At 46.5% G+C, this 17,663-nt stretch overlaps 1 protein-coding gene and 1 pseudogene across 1 annotated transcript; both read left to right on the top strand.

The window, feature by feature from the left end:
- Positions 1-14,058: 14,058 nt before the first annotated feature.
- On the top strand, positions 14,059-14,947 carry LOC123141713 (uncharacterized). The gene is made up of 2 exons (XM_044560794.1): positions 14,059-14,367; positions 14,441-14,947. Exons 1-2 carry the CDS (start codon positions 14,187-14,189, stop codon positions 14,695-14,697), a joined length of 438 nt encoding a protein of 145 aa, XP_044416729.1. The 5' UTR covers positions 14,059-14,186; the 3' UTR covers positions 14,698-14,947.
- A 1,823-nt stretch (positions 14,948-16,770) lies between these two features.
- Positions 16,771-17,414, top strand: LOC123142635 (BTB/POZ and MATH domain-containing protein 1-like; annotated as a pseudogene).
- Positions 17,415-17,663: the final 249 nt, after the last annotated feature.

The raw sequence follows: 17,663 nt of genomic DNA, 5'->3' as shown, positions 1-17,663 counted from the left end.
GGGTCAGGGGCGCGCCCAGGGGGGCAGGCGCGCCCCCTGCCTCGTGGCCACCTTGGGCACCGTCTCGCATTGATTCTTCTTCCGGAATTCTCCAAATATTCCAAAAATATTCTCCGTCCGTTTTTATCCCGTTTGGATTTCGTTTGATATGGGGTTTCTGCGAAACATAAAACATGCAACAAACAGGAACTGGCACTGGGCACTGGATCAATATGTTAGTCCCAAAAATAGTATAAAAAGTTTCCAAAAAGTATATGAAAGTTGCATAATATTGGCATGGAACAATCAAAAATTATAGATGCGACAGAGACGTATCAGCATCCCCAAGCTTAATTCCTGCTCGTCCTCGAGTAGGTAAATGATAAAAAAGATAATTTTTGATGTGGAATGCTACCTAGCATAATCTTGATCACATATCTAATCATGGCATGAATATTAAGACACGAGTGATTCAAGGCAATAGTCTATCATTTGACATAAAAACAATAATACTTCAAGCATGCCAACCAAGCAATTATGTCTTATCGAAATAACATAGCCAAAGAAAGCTGATCCCTACAAAATCATATGGTCTGGCTATGCTCCATCTTCACCACACAAAGCATTCAAATCATGCACAACCCCGATGACAAGCCGAGCAATTGGTTCATACTTTTTAACGCGCTTCAGCCTTTTCAACCCTCACGCAATACATGAGCGCAAGCCATGGACATAGCACTATAGGTGGAATAGCATATGATGATGGAGGTTGTGTGGAGAAGACAGAAAAAGGAGAAAGTCTCACATTGACGCGGCTAATCAACGGGCTATGGAGATGCCCATCAATTGATGTCAATGTGAGGAGTAGGGATTGCCATGCAACGGATGCACTAAGAGCTATAAGTGTATGAAAGCTCAAACTAGAAACTAAGTGGGTGTGCATCCAACCTGCTTGCTCATGAAGACCTCGGGCATTTGAGGAAGCCCATCATCGGAATATACAAGCCAAGTTCTATAATGAAAATTCCCACTAGTATATGAAAGTGATAACTCAATGAGACTCTCTATATGAAAAACATGGTGCTACTTTGAAGCACAAGTGTGGTAAAAGGATAGTAACATTGCCTCTTCTCTCTTTTTCTCTCTTTTTTTTATTTTTTTCTTTTTTTCTCTTTTTTTGGTGGGCTTCTTTGGCCTCTTTTTTTTATTTGGGCTTCTTTGGCCTCTTTTATTTTGATAAACTCACATGGGACAATGTTCTAATAATGATGATCATCACACTTTTATTTACTTACAACTCAATATTACAACAAGATGTCTAGAATAAAGATATGACTCTATATGAATGCCTCTAGCGGTGTACCGGGATGTGCAATGATCTAGCGTAGCAATGACATCAAAAAAAACGGACAAGCCATGAAAACATCATGCTAGCTATCTTACGATCATGCAAAGCAATATGACGATAAATGTTCAAGTCATGTATATGATGATGATGGAAGTTGCATGGCAATATATCTCGGAATGGCTATGGAAATGCCATAATAGGTAGGTATGGTGGCTGTTTTGAGGAAGATATAATGAGGCTTATGTGTGACAGAGCGTATTGTATCACGGGGTTTGGATGCACCGGCGAAGTTTGCACCAACTCTCGAGGTGAGAAAGGGCAATGCACGGTACCGAAGAGGCTAGCAATGATGGAAGGGTGAGAGTGCGTATAATCCATGGACTCACATTAGTCATAAAGAACTCATATACTTATTGCAAAAGTTTATTAGCCCTCGAAGCAAAGTACTACTATGCATGCCCCTAGGGGGATAGATTGGTAGGAAAAGACCATCGCTCGTCCCCGACCGCCACTCATAAGGAAAGCAATGAAAGAACACCTCATGCTCCGACTTCGTTACATAACGGTTCACCATACGTGCATGTTACGGGACTTGCAAACCTCAACACAATTATTCCTCAATTTCACAATTACTCAACTAGCACGATTCTAATATCACCACCTTTATATCGCAAAACTATTGCAAGGAATCAAACATATCATATTCAGTGATCTACAAGTTTTATGTAGGATTTTATGACTAACCATGTGAATGACCAATTCCTGTCATCTCTCTAAATAGATATAAGTGAAGCAAGAGAGTTTAATTCTTTCTACAAAAGATATGTCCACGCTCTAACAAATATAAGTGAAGCAAAAGAGCATTCTACAAATGGCGGTTTTCTATGTGAAGAGAAACAGGCAATCCAAACTTCAAATGATATAAGTGAAGCACATGAAGCATTCTATAAAGCCATACTCAAAAGATATAAGCGAAGTGCAAAGAGCATTCTATAAATCAACAAAGGACTATCTCATACCAGCATGGTGCGTAAAAGAAAAAAAAAGGAAAACTAAATGCAAAAGACGCTCCAAGATTGCACATATCGCATGAACGAAACGAATCTGAAAACATACCGATACTTGTTGAAGAAAGAGGGGATGCCTTCCGGGGCATCCCCAAGCTTAGACGCTTGAGTCTACTTGAATATTTACTTGGGGTGCCTTGGGCATCCCCAAGCTTGAGCTCTTGCCTCTCCTCCTTTTCCTCATATCGAGACCTTCTCGATCATCGAACACTTCATCCACACAAAACTTCAACAGAAAACTCGGTAAGATCCGTTAGTATAATAAAGCAAATCACTACTCTAAGTATTGTTTCAAACCAATTCATATTTTGTTTTGGCATTGTAGCTACTGTAATATAACTTTTTTATGGCTTAATCCACTGATATAAATGGATAGTTTCATCAAAACAAGCAAACTATGCATCAAAAACAGAATCTGTCTAAAACAGAACAGTCTGTAATAATCTGAACATTCAGCATACTTACGATACTTGAACAATTATTCCAAAATTAGGAAAAATAAAAAATTTGTACAGAAAGACAATACAAAAAGTTTCAGAACCGTTTGTCGTTCTAGTAAAAAATTAAAAATCGCGCACTACAGCCAAAGTTTCTGTCCTGCACCGTACAAACCAACAAGCATTGTAAACATCCTAAAGGCAAACCTTGGCATATTATTTTATTTTTAAGCTTTATAAAAGCACATAACAGAAATAAATGACTCTCTAAAACTTCCGGGTTGTCTCCCTGGCAGCGCTTTCTTTAAAGCCATTAAGCTAGGCATATAGTGCTCAAGTAATGGATCCACCCGGATCCCAAGGTATATCAAAGCCAATTTGAATTAGCAATGATTTGTAATTTAGTAATGAGCACAAAGCAACATATATCATGTAATGACGAAGTCTAACTCTCTTCCTATGCATTGGCATGTCATAAAGGAACAATTCATGCACACAAAGTAAAGGCCAATGCATAGTATAAACAGTTTCTTGCAATTTTATCGTGTTGGAAACATAGAGAGGTGGAGATATAATTCCTCTCTCATAATAATTGCAAGTAGGAGCAGCAAGCACATGCATATTATATTCATCAAAATCATCATGTGCAACGGTATAAGGCAACCCATCAATATAATCCTAAATAAGGGTAAACTTCTCCGATATAGTGTAGTTTGGAGAATTCAAAAAGATAATAGGACTATCATGTGTGGGTGCAATAGCAACAATTTCATGTTTAACATAAGGAACTATAGCAAGTTCATCTCCATAAGCATAATTCATATTGGCACCTTGGCCACAAGCATAGCAAGCATCATCAAAAAGGGATATTTCAAGAGAATCAACGGGATCATAACAATCATCATAGCATTCATCCTTCGGTAAGCACGAAGGGAAATTAAAAAATGTATGAGTTAAAGAGTTACTCTCACTAGAAGGCGGGCACGGGTAGCTAATCCGCTCTTCCTCCTTTTGTTCTTCGCTCTCCTCCTCATCTTTTTCATCCAATGAGCTCACAGTTTCATCAATTTCTTCTTCCATAGATTCCTGCAAAATATTAGTCTCTTCTTGGACAGCGGAGACTTTCTCAATAAGCGCATCAATATAGGAATTATATTCATAATTATCATAGCAATATTTCAATATAGCAAAATTTTCAGGTCTATAAATATCATCATCAAAAGCTTCATACTTTTCAAACAAAGATTCAATTTCATAAGCACCCTTAAAAGCAACAAATTCTTCTATTTGTTCCACATCATAGTAATCATATATACCATTAGCATAAGAAGCTAAGGTTTCATTATCATTAAATTTGCATGAAAAGGGAAGGTGTGGAGCCTTCATCCTAGAGCAACAAGTATAATCATATATCAAGCATACTTGCCGAGCATACCACTTCAAAATATAAATTTGATCCCATAATAGTTTCCCTTTTTGTGTCAAGCGATAATCCCTAAAGTATTCACGTTGATCCAACGTTACTCCCATTACCAAATTGAATGGGGTTTTCTCTGGATTATCAAAGTAGTACATAATATCTGTCACATAACGAGCATCGAGGGTTTTAGGAGGTTCCTCATCTCCATGAGCAGCAAGTACACCTAATTTTTTTTGGTATTTCGTGTTCCAAATCCATAACTAAAGATAGAGAACAACTAAGAACAGCAAATAAAAATTACTTAGTGATACAGCAAACAAGCACACACGAGAATATTCACCCCACGCTATTGCTCCCTGGCAACGGCGCCAGAAAAGGTCTTGATAACCCACAAGTATAGGGGATCAATTGTAGCCTCTTTCGATAAGTAAGAGTGTCGAACCCAATGAGGAGCTAAAGGTAGAACAAATATTCCCTCAAGTTCTATCGACCTCCGATACAACTCTACGCACGCTTGACGTTCGCTTTACCGGAAACAAGTATGAAACTAGAAGTACTTTGTAGGAGTTCTTGGATAGGTTTGCAAGAATATAAAGAGGACCAATAGCGAGTGTGGAAAAGTAGTGGTAAAAACTAGGGGTTGTTTAGATAAAGACACAATAAAGTAAATATAGCGAGTGTGGAAAAGTAGTGGTAGGAGTTGCGAAATTGTCCCTAAGCAATCGACTACTTTACTAGACCAATATCAAGTATTATGTGGGAGAGGCCACTGCTAGCATGTCATCCCTTCCTTGGAATTCTATGCACTTATGATTGGAACTATTAGCAAGCGTCCGCAACTACTAACGTTCATTAAGGTAAAACCCAACCATAGCATTAAGTTATATTGGTCCCCCTTCAATCCTGTATGCATCAATTTCTATGCTAGGTTGAAGCTTCTGTCACTCTTGCCCTCCAATACATAGTCCTATCAACATACAACTAACCCTATGGTGTGATCCACGCACGCGCTCACATGATGGGCACCAAAGGACAGCAACATAACCTCAAGCAAATTAAATCAATCATAGCAATTCATCAACCACCGATAGGACAACGAAAATCTACTCATACATCATAGGATGGCAACACATCATTGGATAATAATATGAAGCATAAAGCACCATGTTCAAATAGAGGGTACAGCGGGTTGCGGGAGAGTGGACCGCTGTATATAGAGGGGGGAAGGTGATGGAGATGTTGGTGAAGATGGCGGAGGTGTTGGTGTAGATCGCGGTGATGATGATGGCCCTCGGCGGCGTTCCGGCGCCACCGGAAGCGAGGGGGAGAGAGCCCCCCTCCTTCTTCTTCTTCCTTGACCTTCTCCCTAGATGGGAGAAGGGTTTCCCCTCTGGTCCATGGTCTCCATGGCGTGGGAGGGGCGAGAGCCCCTCCGAGATTGGATCTGTCTCTTTGTTTCTGCACTCTCCTCTTCTGCCTTTTCACCGTTTCGTGTATATATGGAGATCCGTAACTCCGATTGGATTGAAACCTTCGCCCAGATTTTTCTCCGAAAATTAGCTTTCTTGCGGCTGAAGAAGAGCAGTAACCGCCTTACGGGTGGCCCACGAGGGTCAGGGCGCGTCCCCCCTGCCTCATGGCCACCTCGGGCACCGTCTGGCGTTGATTCTTCTTCCGGAATTCTCCAAATATTCCAAAAATATTATCCGTCCGTTTTTGTCCCATTTGGATTCCGTTTGATATGGGGTTTCTGCGAAACATAAAACATGCAACAAACAGGAACTGGCACTGGGCACTGGATCAATATGTTAGTCCCAAAAATAGTATAAAAAGTTGCCAAAAAGTATATGAAAGTTGGATAATATTGGCATGGAACAATCAAAAATTATAGATACGACGGAGACGTATCAACTATCGCTATCGCTTAGTGATAAAGTAAAGCAATTACAGGGCGATTGCATTGCATACAATAAAGCGACAACCATATGGCTCCTGCCAGTTGCCGATAACTCGGTTACAAAACATGATCATCTCATACAATAAAATATAGCATCATGTCCTGACCATATCACATCACAACATGCCCTGCAAAAACAAGTTAGACGTCCTCTACTTTATTGTTGCAAGTTTTACGTGGCTGCTACGGGCTGAGCAAGAACCGTTCTTACCTACGCATCAAAACCACAACGATATTTCGTTAAGTATGTGTTGTTTTAACCTTCACAAGGACCGGGCGTAGCCACACTCGATTCAACTAAAGTTGGAGAAACTGACACCCGCCAGCCACCTGTGTGCAAAGCACGTCAGTAGAACCAGTCTCGCGTAAGCGTATGCGTAATGTCGGTCCGGGCCGCTTCATCCAACAATACCGCCGAACCAAAGTATGACATGCTGGTAAGCAGTATGACTTGTATCGCCCACAACTCACTTGTGTTCTACTCGTGCATATAACATCTACACATAAACCTGGCTCGGATGCCACTGTTGGGGAACGTAGTAATTTAAAAAAAAAATCCTACGCACACGCAGGATCATGGTGATGCATAGCAACTATAGGGGAGAGTGTGTCCACGTACCCTCGTAGACCAAAAGGGAAAGCGTTAGCACAACGCGGTTGATTTACTCGTACGTCTTCACGATCCGACCGATCCAAGTACCGAACGCACAGCACCTCCGAGTTCAGCACACGTTCAACTCGATGACGTCCCGCGAGCTCCGATCCAGCAAAGCTTCGCCGGAGAGTTTCGTCAGCACGACGGCATGATGACGGTGATGATGATGCTACCGACGCAGGGCTTCGCCTAAGCACCGCTACAATATGATCGAGGTGGATTATGGTGGAGGGGGCACCGCACACGGCTTGGAACAATCAGCTTGTGTGTCTTTAGGTGCCCCCCCCCCCGCCCCCGTATATAAAGGAGCAAGGGGGAGGCCGGCCAGCCTTGGTGCGCCCCAAGGAGAGGAGGAATCCTCTTCCTACTAGGAAGACGATTCATCCTTTCCTAGTCCAACTAGGAAGAGGGAAGGGGGAAGGAAAGAGAGGGAGAGGGAAAGAGGGCCCCCCCTCCCCTAGTCCAATTCGTACTCCTCATGGGAGGGGTGCGCCACCTCCTGGGCTGCTGCCCTCTCTCTCCCCTCAGGCCCACTAAGGCCCAATACTTCCCCGGGGGGTTCCGGTAACCCCTCCGGCACTCCGGTTTTCTCCGAAATCACCCGGAACACTTCCGGTGTCCGAATATAGTCGTCCAATATATAGATCTTTACGTCTCGACCATTTCGAGACTCCTCGTCATGTCCGTGATCATATCCGGGACTCTGAACTACCCTCGGTACATCAAAACATAAAAACTTATAATACCGATCGTCACCGAACTTTAAGCGTGCGGACCCTACGGGTTCGAGAACTATGTAGACATGACCGAGACACGTCTCCGGTCAATAACCAATAGCGGAACCTAGATGCTCATATTGGCTCCCACATATTCTACGAAGATCTTTATCGGTCAAACCGCATAACAACATACGTTGTTCCCTTTGTCATCGGTATGTTACTTGCCCGAGGTTCGATCGTCGGTATCTCAATACCTAGTTCAATCTTGTTACCGGCAAGTCTCTTTGCTCGTTCCGTAATACATCATCCCGCAACTAATTCATTAGTTACAATGCTTGCAAGGCTTATAGTGATGTGTATTACCGAGTGGGCCCAGAGATACCTCTCCGATAATCGGAGTGACAAATCCTAATCTCGAAATACGCCAACTCAACAAGTACCTTCGGAGACACCTGTAGAGCGCCTTTATAATCACCCAGTTACGTTGTGACGTTTGGTAGCACAAAAAGTGTTCCTCCGGTAAACGGGAGTTGCATAATCTCATAGTCATAGGAACATGTATAAGTCATGAAGAAAGCAATAGCAACATACTAAATGATCAAGTGCTAAGCTAACGGAATGGGTCAAGTCAATCACATCATTCTCCTAATGATGTGATCCCATTAATCAAATGACAACTCATGTCTATGGCTAGGAAACATAGCCATCTTTGATCAACGAGCTAGTCAAGTAGAGGCATACTAGTGACTCTCTGTTTGTCTATGTATTCACACATGTATCATGTCTCCGGTTAATACAATTCTAGCATGAATAATAAACATTTATCATGATATAAGGAAATAAATAATGACTTTATTATTGCCTCTAGGGCATATTTCCTTCAATACATACCATCAAAATATCAAACACATATCGAGTTCACATGATTACTTGCAACAAGATTTCTCTCGTGACCTCAAGAACAAAAGTAACTACTCACAAATGATAATCATGCTCAAGATCAAAGGCGTATTAAATAGCATAATGGATCTGAACATATAATCTTCCACCGAATAAACCATATAGTAATCAACTACAAGATGTAATCAACAGTACTAGTCACCCACAAGTACCCATCTATAATTTCGGTACAAAGATTGAACACAAGAGATGAGCTAGGGTTTGAGAGGAGATGGTGTTGTTGAAGATGTTAATGGAGATTGCCCTCCCCAAGATGGGAGAGTTTTTGGTGATGATGATGATGATTTCCCCCTCCAGCGGAGGGCAAAATTGCTCTTGCCCAAGTTCCGCCTCGAGACGGTGGCGCTTCGTCCCGAAAGTCCTCTCCTAATTTTTTCTAGGTTAAAATGAATTATATACCAGAAGAGGGGCACCAGAGGTGGGCCGAGGAGGGCACAACCCACCAGGGCGCGCCCAGGTGGGTTGTGCCCACTTGGTGGGCCCCCTCTGATACTTATTTGCTCCAATAATTCTTATATATTCCATAAAAAAATTCATGAAGTTTCAGCTCATTTGGAGTTCTGCAGAATAGGTAGCCTGACGTGGCTTTTTCGGGTCCAGAATTCCAGCTGCGGGTGTTCTCCCTCTTTGTGTGAACCTTGCATATTATGAGAGAAAGGCATTAGAATTACTTTAAAAAGCATTATTATGCATAAAAACAATATAAATAACAGTAGGTAAATATGATGCAAAATAGACGTATCAGTCACTTGCCAAATGGACTCTTGACATGGTGATGTCCGTAGGATGCTCCGCATCAGGGAGGGTGCTTCCGTGGAGCTCAGGTGGGTTTCCAGGATGGTCTAAGATAAAGGAAAACCGGTCGGGTAACCGGCAGTGCCCTTCTTGGGACCCAAGCGGCGACGACCCCCCGTGTTCTACTTCTACTCGATGATGACGACGGGCGCGGACGGGCGGGCCGCCACCTCGTCCACATCCGCGCAGCCGGCTTCTTTCTCTGCATGCATGGCGCCGCTATGCGCGTGCCGATGGCAGATGGCGTGGTCGCAGGCACTGGATGGGGCGATGCCCGTGCCGCCATGCTCCCCGTCGTGCTGGTGTGGAGCAACTCGCCATTCCTCATCGAGTTGGCCTGGAGTGGCAAGTTGCCGAACTACGCGGCGGCTTGGAGCGACGGCTTGCTTCGTCGGGTCAGGCATGGGAGATGGAGTAGCGAGCTGCCTCGCTCATATCCCGCAGGCTCGGCGGACCACCCAACCGGCTTGTAGGCCGGAGAACTGCTCTTCGGAAGCCATCGGAAGAGTGAAAAAAATGATGAAGGAGGAGATGGGGAAGCTGCGGAGGGGTGCAATTTTTCCCCGGCGTCTGGCTGTGACGCCCGGATAATTAAGCTACAGTAACTTTCTACTAATGATGCCACGTCACCTCGATTACTGTTGCTAATCTCATGTTAGTTCGAAACTGATTCAAATTCAAATTCAAATTCAAAATCAAGCAAACAATAAAAGTTTTCAAATATTAAAATTTAAATGTTCGGGGTGAGCCAAATAATCCATACTAAATATTGGTGTAGAAACCACACTCCTCTAAAGTATTTAAATGCACCGTAGTAGTTAAAACAGCGGCAAGACTGTTATTTAATAAATACTTTTAAATAATAAATAATTACAAAACTATTTTATTTAGGTGCCAAAGTTAATGTGGCAGTAGTATATTTATAAATACAAATTTAGGTGCTAGTGTTAATTTTTATAAAACTGAAATAAAAAGGAACAAAAATAAAACAAAAAAAGGGAAAAGTCTAAACAAAGAAATAAAGAAAAATAAGAAAAGGAGAAAAGCAAACCCCCCCTCTCACTGGGCTTCGGCCCAGCTGGCCACCGGGCCAACCAGGCCGGCCCAGCCGCCCCCTGCTAACCCCCACCCCACCCCGACCGAACCCTAGAGCCCAACCCCCCACTCTCCCCCCGCACGATCCCCTCTGCCTTCCCCCGACTTGATCCAGATCGGGGCAACGGCCTCCCGACCCCCATCGCCGATCCCGCCGCCCGTCGCCCCACCTCGCCGGCGCAGAAGGCCACCCCACGCCACGGCCTCCTCCCCGCTGCTCCCCGCGGCCCCGGCGAGCACGCCCACGCCCGAGGGCTGCCGTCTCCGCCCTGCAGCTCCTTCACTGCCTCGACCACCGCGCGACCCGACATCGCCGCCGCACGAGGACCCGAAGCCGCCTGACACTGCCCCGCCGTCGCCGCGTCCCCGTCCTCCTCCCCGCCGGACTGCGTCCGCCTCCCCAACGCGGCGACGACGCCTCGTCCCCATCCTCCTCCACAACGGTCGCCCCCGAGCCTCGCCGCCCCGCTTCTCTCCAACGCCGGTGAGGCCACCTCCGGCCTCCACTCCCTTCTCCCTTCCCCGTGCCGTACCCGCCCGCTGCCCGCCTCGCATCGCCCCACCGCGCCTATTCCGGTAGCCGCCCGTGCCGCCGCGGATGTCGACTCCGCCGTCGACGCCGGCCAAGTCCGGCCGCCCCGCGACCACCGGTCGACGTGGTCGACCACCAGCTACCCATCGGTCCCCTTCGCGCATCGAACCGACGCCCGTAGCGCAAGCCCGGTGGGTTCCCGCGTTGCTGTCGTCGCCGGCGCACTGTAACTCCTCGCCGGTGTTAACCACGATGACGTGGACGTCATTAACCCCCTAACCAAATCCCTAACAGCCACTGACATCGGACCCCACAGTCCTAATTAATCTCATCGGTTTTGTTTAAAAGTCTGTTAAACAAATCACTCAATGACACTCGGGCCCCACTGGGCCCTTTGACCAATCAAACTACTGAGTAGGACTAGCCCAGTCAATGGTAGGTGGGACCCCGTGGCCCACGTTGACCAGTCAACAGGGACCAGTCAACTGCTGACTGAGCAGTCAACTGGGACCCACTGTCATCCTCACATACAAATAGCTAGGTACACTCTCTATCTACCCGTAGCAATTTAACATTTAATTTCGAATTAAAACAATTTAGAAAATGTTTTAAAACTTTAAATATTAATATAAAATAATCTGTAACTCGGATGGAAAAACTTTGTACATGAAAGTTGCTCAGAACGACGAGACGAATCCGGATATGCAGCCCGTTCGTCCGCCACACATCCCTAGCATAGCAAACACGCAACTTTCCTCTCTGATTCATCTGTCCGAAAACGCGAAACACCGGGGATTCTTTACCGGATGTTTTCCCCACTTCACCAGTATCACCTATTACTGCGTTAGGTCACCTTTAGACCGCGTATTGCCATGTTACGTTTTGTGATGCTTTGATTGCTCTGTTATTTATTGTGTTCCCCCTCCGTTACTTCTTTCCGGTAGACCCCGAGACTGTCGGCGACCCCCAGTTCGACTACGGTATTGATGAACCCTCCTTCATGCCAGAGCAACCAGGCAAGCCCCCCCTTGATCACCAGATATCGCCTATTCCTTCTCTATACTGCTTGCATTAGAGTAGTGTAGCATGTTACTGCTTTCGGTTAATCCTATACTGATGCTAGCCTATCATTGTTGCTACAGTTGTTACCCTTACCTGCTATCCTACTGCTTAGTATAGGATGCTAGTGTTCCATCAGTGGCCCTACACTCTTGTCCGTCTGCCATGCTATACTACTGGGCCGTGATCACTTCGGGAGGTGATCACGGGTATATACTATATACTTTATATACATGACACATGTGGTGACTAAAGTCGGGTCGGCTCGTTGAGTACCCGCAAGTGATTCTGATGAGGGGGCTGAAAGGACAGGTGGCTCCATCCCGGTAGAGGTGGGCCTGGGTTCCTGACGGCCCCCGACTGTTACTTTATGGCGGAGCGACAGGGCAGGTTGAGACCACCTAGGAGAGAGGTGGGCCTGGCCCTGGTCGGCGTTCGCGGATACTTAACACGCTTAATGAGATCTTGGTATTTGATCTGAGTCTGGCCATTTGGTCTATACGCACTAACCAACTACGCGGGAACAGTTATGGGCACTCGATGTTGTGGTATCAGCCGAAGCCTTCGTGACGTCAGCGACTGAGTGGCGCGCACCGGATTGGACTGGAACGCCTGCTAGGCTAGGTCTGCTTCCGGCCGCGTTCGCAACGTGCAGGTGTGCAATGGGCGATGGGCCCAGACCCCTGCGCCATAGGATTTAGACCGACGTGCTGACCTCTCTGTTGTGCCTAAGTGGGGCTGCGATGTGTTGATCTTCCGAGGCCGGGCATGACCCAGAAAAGTGTACCCGGCCAAATAGGATCGAGCGTGTTGGGTTATGTGGTGCACCCCTGCAGGGAAGTTTATCTATTCGAATAGCCGTGTCCCTCGGTAAAAGGACGACCCGGAGTTGTACCTTGACCTTATGACAACTAGAACTGGATACTTAATAAAACACACCCTTCCAAGTGCCAGATATAACCCGGTGATCGCTCTCTAACAGGGCGACGAGGAGGGGATCGCCGGGTAGGATTATGCTATACGATGCTACTTGGTGAACTTACCATCTACTCTCTTCTACATGCTGAAAGATGGAGGTGGCCAGAAGCGTAGTCTTCGACAGGATTAGCTATCCCCTCTTATTCTGGCATTCTGCAGTTCAGTCCACCGATATGGCCCTTTACACTTATACCCATGCATATGTAATGTAGCTCCTTGCTTGCGAGTACTTTGGATGAGTACTCACGGTTGCTTTTCTCCCTCTTTTTCCCCTTTCCCTTCTACCTGGTTGTCGCAACCAGATGCTGGAGTCCAGGAGCTAGAGATCCCGAGGATGATTCTACATGGAGTTCGGCTTCGAGGAGTAGTTTGGAGGTCCCAGGCAGGAGGCCTTGCCTTTTCGATCGTTGCTACTTTTGTGCTAGCCTTCTTAAGGCAAACTTGTTTAAGTTATGTCTGTACTCAGATATTGTTGCTTCCGCTGACTCTCTATGATCGAGCACTTGTATTCGAGCCCTCGAGGCCCCTGGCTTGTATTATGATGCTTGTATGACTTATTTATGTTGTAGAGTTGTGTTGTGATATCTTCCCGTGAGTCCCTGGTCTTGATCGTACACATTTGCGTGCATGATTAGTGTACGGTCAAATCGGGGGCGTCACACTGGCCTCGTTTAAATAGAGGACGGACGGGAGTGGGTCGGCCGACGTTACGTTTAATGCCGGCCAGCTCATGAGCGGGCGTGTGGCCGAAGTAGCTTTCTCGGCTTTCGCGCGGGTGTAATGAAGGTGTATGAATGTGACGAGAAGCCATGTTCAGCCGGGCGTGCAGTGGGCGACGTTCTCGGCCGGTGCGCTGCTTCAATGACGAAAGCAATGAGAGGTCGCGTCCGCTCTGACCCGTCTTCAATGTAGAGCAGCGCGCTCGGCATAAATGCGGGCCGCCGGGGGAAGCGCAGCGAGAGAGGGGAAGGATTTTTGGTGGGGCAGGCGATCACAAGCGGGCTTGGAATCTGTCCGGACTCCCACAAATCTCCTCCATTTTTGTCTCCGGTTTATTTGAGAAATTGCATGCGGACCACTTCTTGAACCCGATACAGCCCCACGGGTCCGCCCTCGAGATGCCTTGGTGCGGCGCTAGGGTATGGGGAGATCGATCGAAACCCTAATCCCCAATCCCCACCAAAAATGTCCACGCCGCCGTCGGAGGAGGGAGGAGGAGGAAGCCTTCCACTACCGGCGGACTGCGAAGGCTTGATCAGCGAGAAGACGTGGGCGTTGCTGGGTGAGGAAAGGCGTCGTATGATCATGGATACCCTGCACCGGACGGAGGCGGATAACGTGGAGGCACCGCGGGGACGCTTCGACGGTACCCTCCTTCCTTCTCCTCGCCGCGCGCGCTTCCATTAATCTCTGATCCGCTTATGCGTGGATGGGCGCAGAGTTCCACTTCTCTCCTGTCTCTCCTGGCTTGGGTAAGGCCATGATGCCGTCCGATGGTTACTGGGAAGCCGTGCGCCGGCTGAAGGAGGAGGATGCGCGCCGGCAGGAAGAGGAGGATGATCGCCGCGAGAAGAGAGAGGAGCTCGCACGCCAGCAGAGGGAGGAGCTTGTGCGCCAGCAAATGGAGGAGCACGCGCGCCAGAAGAGCGAGGCGATGCTGCTGCAGACTAAGCCAGTCGATGACCCCAGCCATTAGCGACAGCCAGGTCTAATAAGCCGTAACACTGGAGATGGACCAGAGGAGAGGATCCATGTACGTCAAGTATGACTTGTTTAGGCTCGTTAATTGATTATTCTTCTGTGAACAAATTTCATATGTTCTGGGGATTATATAAGATTTGAATGTCCAGTGCAAATTTAATCTCCTTTTGGATTTAAGTGGGAGAAGATGGAGAAAGAAGAGGGTACTTTCATTTTAGTATGGAACGGTTTGTTTTTCTTGTCAATCTGTCATAGTTGCCATGTTTGCTGATGCGCTTATGCTCTTGCTTTTTTTATCAGGATTACAAGGAAGCTAACGGTTTACTTCTGTTTACTGCTTCGTAGTTGGCTTTGATTATATCAAATATGTGCTTACATTAGTGGGTAAGAAGTGTAGAACAACGTTTTCCCCCTTAACACGATTCACTACTATTTCTGGGATGGAAATCAGTAGTGAAAGATATCCCTGTCACCGGTTTGGTACGGATTGTTTTGTTGAGCAACGTTAGATGATAACAGTTTTCAGGCAGTCACTTTGTGCATTTAATTATGTATTGGTGCCATGCTGTGTATTGAAACTTGATTAGACTTAAGAATTGTTCATTTGCTCAATGCTTTTACTGCCAATCTTAAGTTTGATAATGTATAGAGAAGATAGCTGTAGTTGAGCTCAACTTTGAAAAGTAGACACCGCATGTTAACTGAAGTCTCTTTTCAACCATGAACAATCAAGTATGAGACTGGCATAACTTCTACTACCTCCGTCCCATAATATAAGAACGTTTTTGGCACTAGTGTAGTGTTAAAAACGTTCTTATATTTTAAGACAGAGGGAGTACCATACTATACACCCTTTGTTCCTAAATGTAAGACATTTTTGCAGTTTTTATGAATGGAGGTAGTAAAACACGTTTTTTTACAATGTGTGTCCAGTTAACCAAATTTTGGCTTGCAGTTGTCACATTAATGAAGTTTGCCACCTAAGAAACCCCAACATTCTTGTTAGATATTTTGGTCCTGCACTTGAAGTTCATGTTGTGAATGGAGCATGCCAGAACGGGCAAGCAATGTTGCATCCGTTTTTTGCATCCCATTGTTGATTGTAACACCAGTTCTAACTTCTAAGCAAGCAGCAAATAAATATGCCGTGCATGTACCTTTGGCTTCTAATAATTTTTACCAATTAGTAACATAAATCCGAAATCAGTTTATTGCCATGTTTAGACAAGAATGATTTAGCAACTGCTAGCATGCCAATAATTGCAAGGGATCATTGATCATGTTCGGATAAATAGGCAGTGCAGTCAGGCCAACTCCAACAGGCGACCCCATTTGGTCTGGCCCTGTCCGTTTGGGTCGAAACGAACAAATGGACGGCCTAACGCACCGGAGCAAGGCCAAATCTTGTCCGTCGCGACCCAAATTCGAAGCAATTCTGGGCTAGATTTGCGACAAACCGGACAACGAACGCGCATACTCTGCTTCTTCCTCCCCTGTTCTAATTTTACCAATATCATGTTGCCTGCAAGCTGTTTGCTGAAATGTGCATGGGATCTTCACCCTGATTCGCTCGAACCTCACAGCTGCGGCGCGCCATGTAGCTTGCGACGACCGTCGCATTCCCTGTGCTCGGCCGGCCGGTCACCATGATCCTTAGTTGAGCAGTGTTGGCGGTGGAGAGCAGAGGCCATTGAGTACTGTAGATGCCACACATAAATTGGTTGGGTATCTCTGCAAACTCGGTTGCATCTGATCTGACAGTCACTGCTGCTCTGAAATGCAGGGATGGAACTAAACATTTCTTGCGCTGCGCCGTCTCTTCTGTCCTCTGCTGACCATACTCTTAACCTGGTAGAGAGGTTTCTAATTTGGCAAAGTTTGGCACTGTAATCCTCAAGTGAACAGCAACATACGACGCTCAGTCAAGTCTGAACGACAAGACATCAGCCCACAATACCTGCATAGGGCGAAGATAAGAGGCCGCATTTAAATAGATTGATACTATTATCTACGCTTAACAGTCCAAATGGATTCCTATAGAAAAGGTCCAAATCAGTTAGAGTCCACGATGTCGTCACAGGAAAGCGACATCGTCTCCGCCTCCACCATCTCCACTACGGCTGCCACCTGCTCAAAATCGCCGGCTACTCGCAGAGCAAGCAGCTCGGCAATGGCGCGAAGCTGCGATCATGCGAGTTCGAGGCAGCCGGGTGCTCGTGGTGCATCGTGTACTACCCACGGCCCTTGAAAAACACCGAGTACGTCGCCCTCGCCCTCAAGCTCACCACCGAGCGCGTCAGCCAGCCGATCAACGCCGCCGTCCGGCTCACGCTGGTCCCTCACCACGGCAAGCCGGCGCCGGCCACGCCGTACCATCTTAGCCACCGGTCGAGCTTGGATCACACGGGCGATTTCTGGTTCTACCCGCTCATCACGAGGGAGGAGCTGGAGAGCTCCGAGTACCTCGTGGACGACTGCTTCTCCGTCCGGTACGACATCCATGTCATCAGCACATCGGCGGTGGCGGATGAGGTCGTGCAGGCGCATGACCTCGAGAGGATGGGGCTGGCCTGCGCCTGCACGGACGAGCTTTGCACGCGCCGCCACGCGTCCAGCTGGGCCTTGCAGAAGGAGAAGCCTTCCGCCTCAGGGTCCGCGACGACGACGTCGGTGCAGCGCCGCATTAAATCAAAGAGAGAATTTCTTATTTAACATTGTCTTAAAAAAATTTGCCCTATTCGACACTGAAAAACTTTTTCTTCCTTATATAACACAAAGTTTAAATTTTGTTTCTTTTGTGACATTTTCATCCATTTTGACAACTAACGGTGTTAAATGGCACCTGAAAATATGACTTTACCCCTGATGCAATTTGTGACAAGAATTATTCAAATGACCAAAGAAGCCGTTATTTACATGGTCGTGGAAGGTGGCGGACAAAAGCAGAGACGTTTTTATACC

The sequence above is a fragment of the Triticum aestivum genome, chromosome 6D (assembly GCF_018294505.1).
Source record: "Triticum aestivum cultivar Chinese Spring chromosome 6D, IWGSC CS RefSeq v2.1, whole genome shotgun sequence".
Classification (NCBI taxonomy): domain Eukaryota; kingdom Viridiplantae; phylum Streptophyta; class Magnoliopsida; order Poales; family Poaceae; genus Triticum; species Triticum aestivum.
Note: the sequence above shows the minus strand (reverse complement) of the source record. Positions and strands in the feature narration are given on the sequence as shown.

Excerpts from the sequence above, each read along its gene's own strand:
- LOC123141713 (XM_044560794.1), top strand. The coding sequence starts at position 14,187 with ATGTCCACGCCGCCGTCGGAGGAGGGAGGAGGAGGAAGCCTTCCACTA. Across the intron at positions 14,368-14,440 it reads ACCGCGGGGACGCTTCGACG|AGTTCCACTTCTCTCCTGTC; the intron begins GTACCCTCCTTC and ends GGATGGGCGCAG.